The sequence below is a fragment of the Bactrocera latifrons genome, unplaced genomic scaffold (genome assembly GCF_001853355.1).
Source record: "Bactrocera latifrons isolate USDA-ARS-PBARC rearing strain unplaced genomic scaffold, ASM185335v1 scaffold_1189, whole genome shotgun sequence".
Classification (NCBI taxonomy): domain Eukaryota; kingdom Metazoa; phylum Arthropoda; class Insecta; order Diptera; family Tephritidae; genus Bactrocera; species Bactrocera latifrons.
Window position 1 is genome coordinate 1 of NW_017534618.1, and position 10,199 is coordinate 10,199.

General features: G+C 35.8%; 1 protein-coding gene across 1 annotated transcript; it reads right to left on the reverse strand.

Annotated features, from left to right (window-relative positions):
* Positions 1-1,675: 1,675 nt before the first annotated feature.
* Positions 1,676-3,659, reverse strand: LOC108978164. The gene is made up of 4 exons (XM_018948308.1): positions 3,653-3,659; positions 2,128-2,217; positions 1,978-2,045; positions 1,676-1,916 (listed from the first exon to the last, which is right to left on the reverse strand). The coding sequence occupies exons 1-4, from the start codon at positions 3,657-3,659 to the stop codon at positions 1,704-1,706; spliced, it is 378 nt and encodes a 125-aa protein (XP_018803853.1). The 3' UTR covers positions 1,676-1,703.
* Positions 3,660-10,199: the final 6,540 nt, after the last annotated feature.

Sequence of the window (10,199 nt, forward strand, 5' to 3'; positions counted from 1 at the left end):
GTTTGTGTATTTTGCAGAATCCAACACCCACCACAAGTAGTCGGACGTTTAGCGGAAGCCAAAATGACGAGGCATGGAATCGATTCAACAACATTTTAAAGAAGCAAGAAGATTTGGTAGCAACAAAGAACAACTCATCACATGCACCAGTCCTCGCTAGTTTTGACTGGTTGTTGAATAAGCTTCCTACTTTAGTACAATTGCTAACTTAGCTTTAGTAGGGATGAAATCGTTCGAGCTAGTATTCCGCTTTTTAATCAGATGTGGTTCCAGTATCTCCCAAAGCTCATCGAATACACTTGGTGGCATACGAAAATTTTCGATGAAACGAGCTGGTCATTCCGTAAGTTTTTGAAGTCGGTATGAAACCTCCCGTTCTCATTCTTTGCCTTGAGATAAGGACCCACCCAATGACAGGGTCTCCTGCGTCTTATTTTGCTATCTCCAGAGTCCATGATGGTCAAGAATGTGCTACAGTTCATCAACATCATAAAATTTAACCCATAATATAAGAAATACATTTGTATAGACACTATAATTTGGTGAAATATTATATAAAATCTACTCCTCGTCTTCCATTATGGATACTAAAAATTAGCACCTGAAAAATAAATAATAATAATTAATCATGATAATTTTAAATAAATTTAAATATACATAATGGGAAACTTACCAATTGCTCTTGCTCAAATATGTTTTCTGTTACGCTGTTAACGCTTTGCTTTTTTGTATACCAACTACTCATACTCAAATATCTTTTCCCAAGAATGATAGAGAAAGAGATTACAATGCGCAATGCGCATGTTTGTTTTCAGTCAGCTGCTCTTGCTGACATCACAGTTGACTTATTATTTGCCGGCGCCTTTGAATGAGAATTAGAATTGTAGTATAAATTGTGAAATTTTATATTTTTTAAAAGCGTTTCGCAGTGTTCGGATGCAATAATAACAATGTTAAAAATACTGCGACGAAGTGGAGATTTTTCTATACCCCTAAGGATAAAACAGTGGATAAAACTATGGATATGTCAAGTGCCCTTCGCTAGAGAAGCCTTTGAAAGCAATTTGCTCTTTGAAATGGTTAACTATATGATTTTATTACAATAATTTTACTTTTATAACCAAACAATCTTGCAAGTTTAACCACTGCTCCTGCAGAGGCTAATGAACGGCAGAAAAGGATTGAGTCTCATTTATACCAGGCCTTAGAAAATTTGTTTGCCTTATAAAGGTATTATTTTGTCATCCGGGTCGGGCACGATGGAYTGTTTCAGCATGCTGCCTGCTATATAACTTCCTCATCAATAAATGTGGACAAGCTTATGCTCATCCTATCTTCTCTGGATTGGAGGGCATCGACGGATTCTGGGAATCAGGAGAAAAGAAAACTATACAACAACAAAAAGGCCCTTTAAATTATTTAGGTACCTATGGAAAATATGTACGAAATATCTTAAAAGATTATGTAAATTCTACATCTGGATCTGTTCCATGGCAAAATAATGCAACATTTCTTTAATTTTTCAATATTTATGTTTATTTATAAAAACAATAACTATCTATTTATTTTTTGTTACCATGTATATATGTTTTTTATAAAAAGAAGTTTATTGTTTCCAAATTTCGTGTTTATTTATTTTATAACTAATCAGAAATTAAGTGAGCATAAAAAGATATTTGTTTAAATTTTTTTATTTAAGTTCATTATCTGTAAAATTCCATACACATATCGTCACCAACTGATCGTAGAAGCTTATTCAACAACCAGTGAAAACTAGCAAGGACTTGTGCATATGGTGAGTTGTTCTTTGCTGCTACCAAATCTTCTTGCTTCTTTAAAATGTTGTTGAATCGATTCCATGCCTCGTCATTTTGGCTTCCGCTAAACGTCCGACTACTTGTGGTGGGTGTTGGATTCTGCAAAATACACAAACCAAAAAATACAACTGCAAAATACATGCTCATTATATACACTTACATAACCATATTGCGGAACACTTAACACCTCCGCATTCGCTCTATTTATGGGTGAAGATGAATCAAAATCTTTAAATGTTGGACTTGTGAAAGTTGTGCGAATGCGCAACAAAAATTGATGAAATTTTAAAATAATATTTAATAGACTTACGTTCTTTTGTGTGATATATTTGGCAAAAATGCTCCCAATCAATCCATTTTGTGCTTGCGGGCCACTTTGGCGTAATAGCGACAGCTCTCCCTTAACCTAATATATCCAGCTTTGCACTCAATAACTAAATAAACATAAAAAATAAAATCAAGTTAAGAGATTCATATAATAAAACTTTAATTTATATATACTTACCAGTTTTGCCAACCGAATTGCCTTTGTTGACCTAGGCCTTCTCCACAGTATTTTTATTCGAATGCTAACGTTTGTTATGTTCTATATCCGGGGCCACTCTTCCACTTCTTTAATTAGTTGTCGTTTTTCACCCGCTGTGAAATTTTTATCCTCTTTTGTCACTTTGCTACGGGTATTAAGTCTTCCATTTCCAATTATGAGACAAAATAACATAAAAAATGCAAATAAAACCAAAAACTTACTTCTTCTTCCCACCCAATTTGCGTCAGAAACATTGTATAAACCTACAAGTAAGAAATCCTATCATTTTCACACATACATACGCAGGCGAAAGCTTATAGAATTACAGAAATTACATTAGGAATGCAATATAATGAGGGAAGACTCAGGGCAAAAGCCCAGGCAGTTCGCTAGGGTTACCTAAATATTCTACTTAAAAGGCCAAATGCCTTAGAAAAGTCACGAGTGTGTTGCCGTGTAATGCTATCCAATTTATTATTTTAAGTACATTTTTATTAAATTTTCAARTGTATTTCGATTATTAAAATTCATGAAGATTAAATTTACCTTGTTTTGACTAAAATTTTATTTATTGTACCAAAATAATTGAAAATCTTTTCTATTTTATTAGAAATATTTGAAGAATATATCTATTTTTGTTTAAATTATTACAAATCGTTCTGTTGAGTACTGTATATATGGGTGAAAATGGGCCTCCGGGGAACCTAATACCCAAAAAATATCAGTAATGCTCCTATATTGCAACTTCTTTAACATTTTTAAGTCCTTTTATTTGAATCTCTATGCCGAAAAATCAACTACTTCGATCAGGTGATCTCAGCTCTGAACGACCATATGATTCTTTTGTTACTTGTATGTTTCTACAATGGTCAGAAATATATAGAAACTGTTATGTTTCTTCGCAAAACCAGTGTTGCCTATCCCCAATTTATAAAATAAAAGTAGTAAATAGACTTACTGAATTTCTTGAGAGCTGGATGTTGCCAAAAGAAAATTTAACACCCGAAAACTTCTTCATCATTTCTTAAGCGTTTTTTTACATAAAGTTTTCGCTTTTCTTGAGAGCTGGAAACCCACGTCGGCTAGCTTATCCATGGTATCGTTTTCACCCTCTCTGAATCGTCTAAACCATTCCTGCGCAGTTCGTAGTGATCTATCATACCATCCCCCACAACACCATTAATCTCACTGAACCTTTCTTTATCGGATTTACCTTTGTCGCAGGAAATCTTTAAAATAGTGCGAATTTCGGCGTTAGTGAACTCCGTGTTTACACTCTATAACTGTTTTACGCAATATCCAAACTAACCATGCATAGCGTCGTTTTGTAGGTTATGTCAAGACCTTTCCAAAGATGTATAATATTGCCAGATACGCTTTATACCTAGCCGCGAAATTCAAAAAACAAAAAGGCGGAAGGGAGATATTTGACAACCAATATGTTTACTTAAAGAGGTAGCGCATGAAAAGTGCGCGGGACAGAGACCATGTCAGGCTGTAACTGTCAGTTTATTTGATCAAATTTTATACTTTTTGACACAAATGCAGATAACGTATTATAAGGAGGTGGTTCGACAGCAACCATTTGTATAATTTCATCCGATGAATTTACCTCGCGACTAGGGAACTCACCCGCGAAATATAGGCATTGTTTTGATTTTTAGCAGAAGAAAATATGTATAATTACAGATTTATTAACATGATCAAGCAGGCAAATTTAATGAGGGAAGCGTGTAATAATTGTGCATAATGCATAATGTGCATTTTTCAATTCTTATTTACTTTTCTTGAAGTAAGTTTTTACTAACTTATGAATAGAAATTCTGAAGCATTATTTAATTAAAAGGTTTAAAGAGAAGAAAGAAGAGAGAAAAGAGAAAGTCCATCTCGATCCTGGCGGAGCTTTTAGTGTTGCTCAGCGTAAGTTTACACAGCCGTATCAGGTCTGCGGAGATACCGAATTCAGACCAGTAAAGACGAAAAATGCTGCAGCTGCTTCTAAGTTGTTCCTTCTCATTTTAAAATCATTAAAATTAACGAAATTATTACATATATGTGTACCAAATTTAACAGATATGCAGAATTACCAACTTTTCTTGGTTATCTACTTCCTTATTTTGTCTTGTTTCTTTTTGAAAAACAGCTGGTTCACAGCAAAGTGCTTTTCATTTGCTTTGGTGAGTTTTCTTTGCTTTTTTTCCTGTGAAGTTTGAGCAAGAATAACCTCACAAAATAAACCTCACAAATCAGTTGTGAGATTTTCTCAGAAAAGAGCTATACAGGCATGTGCTGCAAATCGTTTTCGCATGAAAGTGTCACACAAACACGTATTTGTCGTATTGTTTCGGTGGCAGTTTCATACGAAAACGATTTGCAGCACACATGCCCGTATATTTCGTATTTTTATTGTGCACGTATACATATGTATTTATTAAATTTACGGCGAATTTCTTAACACTGAAGGTGTTTTTATGTACTTCAAATCAAGATTGCCCAGAGGTATTTACTAAATGTTGCAGTCACATTTTCTTATTCAAACTACATAGTTGYATTGAAAGCGGTAGCACCTATGCAAGTTGGTGAAGCAATTTGCATATCTCATTTGGATGGGTGCCAGCTGGAGCGCAGCACGGTGACGATAAGAATATGTCGCATTAATAAACAAATTTGTCCTATACAGTTTAATATACACAATTAATCATTGAATTTTGCTAGGAATTTGGTTGGGAAAGGTTAACAATTTAAATTATAAATTTTCTTTGGTTATCTTATTATAGGTAATATCTTAATCATTCCTGCAGAACGGAGGTAGCAGATTGCACAAACACATTGGAGCATTTCTAGCTATTCACCAACGCCGTTACATTTTCTGCAATCTTCAATTGAATTTGAGAAAGTGCAAGTAAGAGAAAGAGAAAAAATAATGAAATTCAAGCCAATCGAATTATTAATATGTTCAAAGAGAAAAGCTGATACACAATTTTTCAAGAAGAGGAATTAATAACAGAAGCAGGAACAAACGAAATTTTATGGCTTATTTTTTCGTTTTGACAAAGAAATCCTTATTTGTTCAGTATTTTAATTACGAATATTTTTTTTTAAATATACCTATAGATAGAAATCAAGACGAATTTTTTTAACTAAAACTTTCTTTATTGATCCATGCTAAGTTTTTTAGATAAACAAGTTTTCTGTACAAGAAATTGAGTTTAATCGGTCATCGGTTCACGATTAATTTGTTATCCGTTCTATAAACTGTAATGCTGTTTTAATTGCTTCGTTTACTAAATATTTATATTCTTGCTGTCGCATAATAGAACATTTACAGGACCTCCTAACAGAACATCCCACGAAACTACTGAAAAATCGAGAGAAAATGATGTCCTGTTAAGGTGCGGGGCGCTTAATACATACATTAATATAATAATAAAGTTAGGTAAAAGAAACTTAAAAAATTATGAAATTACTATTTCACAGTTACTCCTGCTTGGTTGCTTGTAAACCCCTGCCTTAAAAACTATGAATGATTAAAGAGAAACTTTGCAATATCACCTATGACATCGAGATGGGACAGTGAGTAGCCTTAGAAACAATTCTGCTTGCCACCAATTGTTTTCATCTAACGAATTTTAATAATTTTAATAACGAATAAAATGTTTCCTTACTACAGTTAGCGTGATGCGTATTAAAGGTTTTGACACGCTATTCCAACCGCATTTAATAAACGTTGAAGGACAAGGTATCATTGGGTCAGTGTTTAACACGATACATTACAAGTCACTTACACGTTWGCTAACAAATACCCGTCTTGCATGGCTTTGTTTGGTTACCAAAAAATGCTAAAAGATTTTACATACAATTTTTTAACAATGAAATCCATCTTGACCACTGTATATAACATAATCGTATCAACTGCGTTAACATATGTTAAATATTGTAGACCTCAGCTTTTTGTAACAATTAGGTACTTATATAGTAAAGTATTATAGTTAAAGTATTTTTTTAATTTAATGTAGATACTTTATCAAATACAAGAAACATTTTATTATTATTATCCATTTTAGATATTTACGAATTTCGAAAAAAAAAAATTCTTAAGCCGCATCCATTTATTATTATTTTCATATTTAAATTACTTTAAACTAATAGCTGGAAATTAACTACTTTAAAATATTATAGTTAAATTAGCTTACATATGTACAAGTATTTGTATGGAGGATGGAGTCATGTGTAGAAGTTGATGCTAGTGAAGAAAGTTCTCTTATCGCCAATCACGTGGGAGCGGCCAGAAACGATTCTTTTACATTTGGCTCAAGCAGCTCACGGCATCCATTATTTGACCAAGTATCCTCCGGGTAGCCTAAGCACAAAGCGAGCTAAAGTGAGAATGCGAAACATCCCCTACACAGATTTGTGCGCTGGGTTTGGGACCCGCCAAACCCAACTTTTGAGGACGACCACAGCAAATGAAACGAATTTGACACATACGCCTTAAATGTCCGGTCCCTTAATTGGAAAGGTGCCGCTGCCCATCTGGTTGATGTCCTCGCGAAAATAAAAGCAGACATTACCGCTGTTCAAGAAATGCGATGGACGGGACAAGCACTGAGGCGATTAGTTTCTTGTGGCATTTACTACAGTGACCATATAAAGGAACGCAAATTTGGTGTAATATTCATGTGTGAGAGCGACTCCGTCGACGAGTACTGACATTCACCCCAGTGGATGAGGGTCTAGCCACAACCCACATCAAAGCGAAATTCTTTAACATATCGCTGATTTGCGCCACGTCTAGACGAAAGAGAAGGGCGATGTAACCAAAGATGCCTTCTATAAGCGCGTTGAGTGCACCTGTAAGAACTGCCCTCGCCACAATATCAAAATCATGCTTAGCGACTTTAACGTCAGAATGGGCAAAGAAGGTATTTTAGCACTACGGTCGGTAAATTCAGCCTCCACGATGAAATATCTCCAAATGGGTTGAGGTTAATCGACACGACTCCAGTGTTATAGACGTACGTACGCTCCGAGGTCGTACAAGAAAGGTTCGACGTCGACTTGTAGATTCCCAAAGGTGATCTAGTGACCGATGCCCACAGCATACTAAAATTATGGAGGAAACACTTCTCCGATTCCCCAATCGATGAAGCTTGAGCAAACGGTTGAATGCGCAATTTCATTACCCAGAGGTAGTTCTCTGCAATTATGCCGCCAGGTAGAAGCAACCCCAAATCCCGAACACCATCCAGTAAGTCCATCGACAGGAACTACATATCTTAGCGTGGAAACCAGCTAAGCTTTCATTATAATATAGTTACAAAACATACAAATTTTTTTCCGATTTCTTATTACGTTTTTTCTTTTAAGGATGCTTCAACTTCAGCATTTTGATAGCTGACATACCGAAAATGAATGCCGCTGAAGAGGAGAGATGACGGGAGCATCGTGAAATGATGCAGGTCATTCAAGGCCTAACTAATTCTCTAACGGAGCTAATCATTAATCATTTGGGGTTATAATCATTAATTGGAGAATCAAAGTGTTCTGCAACCCCGTCATCTCTTTCGTTCAACGTAATGCCTGCTTTCGTCATTATATTATACAATATAACGCAAGTACCAACAAACAAAGCGGTGTGTTTCCATTGGTGTTAAAAGCCACGGTTCTAGAGGATAACCTTGACCGCCAAAAAGCCAAGATTCTCTCCGTTGTTGCTTAGACGTATTATTATGCTGACGAATTAGATATTCTCGTAGGTCAGAAGTTGCCCAAATTTCAGACTCATGTGTTGCACCCGGAAATTTGGCATTTACAAATGTAAAACATAAACGGTGATCGCAAACCTAAAAAACGATACATTCAACAGAGCTTTCAGAGCTTAGGATGTAATAAGTCCATCAAAATGCACTACCTCCACAGTCATCTGGATGAGTTTCCCGAGAACCTTGGATCCTATAGCTAAGAACAAGGGGAAACGGTTTCACCAGGACCCTAAAACCATGGAGTAGAGGTATCCAAGTCGATTGGAACGGCATATATGGCTGACTACTGCTGGAGTCTGCAACGGGATTGTCTTAATATATCTCACGAATAGTCGCGGAAAAGAAAATTTTTGTATACATTATAATTTAATAAATTCTGTTTTTCTTTATAAATTTTTTTTTGCAGATGCAAATATATAGAAAAGTACACGTAGGAAGTAAACATTTTCGGTATATATGTAATCAAAATCCATTCTTAAGTTAATAAAATAATACAATTTATTTGGCAAAAATTATTTATTTATTCAATATGCAGTAATATGCACCCGTCTTACAATTATAATTGCTATATATAATTTTACCAGTATTTATATAAATAACAGGGCTTTTTTGAATTTGGCTGAGCTCTTTTTTTTTAGGCTCGATAGGACCAAATTTTATAAACTCAAATATGTATTTGTAACTTACCGCTGGTTTCAAGACTGGATCAAGCTCTTGTAGAACCCCCAAATGTGATCTAGCGACTGATGGCCAGAGCATACTAAAATTATGGAGGGAACACTYCTCTAGCCTGCTGAATGGCTGTGAAAGTACAACGCGAAGAGAAGGCGAACCCGATTCCTGAAGAACAACCAAGCGGCGGGGGCCGATTAATTGCCGGACGAGCTATTCAAACACGGCGGCGAAGTACTGATAAGGAGAATGTATCAGCTTCTTTGTAAAATATGATCAGACGAAAGCATGCCCTTCGATTATAATTTAAGTGATCTATGCCCAATCCACAAAAAAGGAGACCCCACAATCAGCCCCAATTAAGGCGGGATAAGTGTCCTCAACATCGCATATAAAGTTCTACCGAGCGTATTGTTTTGGGCCTAGAAACTCAAAAACTGACCAGATATTCACCATGCACCAAATCTTGGAAAAAACCTATAAAAACCTCTTCGTAGATTTCAAATCTGACTTTGACAGCACGGAAAGGAGCAGTATTTATGCATCGATGTCTGAATTCAGTATCCCTGCGAAACTAATACGGCTGGCAAACTGACGTTAAGCAACACTAACAGCTCCATTAGGATCGGGAAGGACCTCTCCAAGCTGTTCGATACCAAACGAGATTTCAGACTGGATAAAATAATTCGAGCTGCAGAACATAACCGAGCAGGTACAATTTTTTATAAGAGTGTACAGCTGCTGGCGTATACGGAGAATTTTAATGTCCTCAACGCCCGCGCTGTTAGTTCTGTTTCTTCAGACTGGATAAGGAAGCAAAGCAAATGGGTCTGGCCGTAAACGAGGGCAAGACGAAATACCTCCTGTAATCAAACAAACAGTCGCCGCTTTGTTCTAGTATCGGTGTTCGTCACAATATGTGTTTTCCTTCTCCTATACATGTATGGGAACGTTGGTATATTAAGAATAAAAATATCCAAATATCAGCTGTACTGTACTGTACCAAGCTTTAATCTTAGCGAATCGAACAAACTATAGCAGACGCTCAATCAAACGAGCAGCTTTTGTGGAGTTTCCCTGCGTTAACATGTTTTCTAACGGAGGCATGCGCAATACATAGTGTTATAAAAAGATTTTATGTATTTTTCCCAATGCCACATACTATTAATATGTCACATACTAAAACAGCAATCACATAAAGACAGCCGGATGTTCGAAAAGCCTGATCTTAGTTATATAGGGGCTATGTCAAGTTTTTGCCAAATTTTGTTTAGTTTAGGTACAAAGATAGACTCTTGCGATATATGCGGTACAAAATCACCCGGAAGTTCGAAAAGCATTAAATTATGTATATGGCCGCTAAAAGGAGTACTGGATCAATTCCACCTATTTTTGACATACATACATATCATTATCAGAGAG

What these genes read in the sequence shown, in the direction of transcription:
- LOC108978164 (XM_018948308.1), bottom strand. An exon ending in AATATATCACACAAAAGAAC is followed by an intron (nt 2,046 to 2,127) that starts GTAAGTCTATTA and finishes CAACATTTAAAG; the next exon opens with ATTTTGATTCATCTTCACCC. An exon ending in GTGTTCCGCAATATGGTTAT is followed by an intron (nt 1,917 to 1,977) that starts GTAAGTGTATAT and finishes TGTATTTTGCAG; the next exon opens with AATCCAACACCCACCACAAG.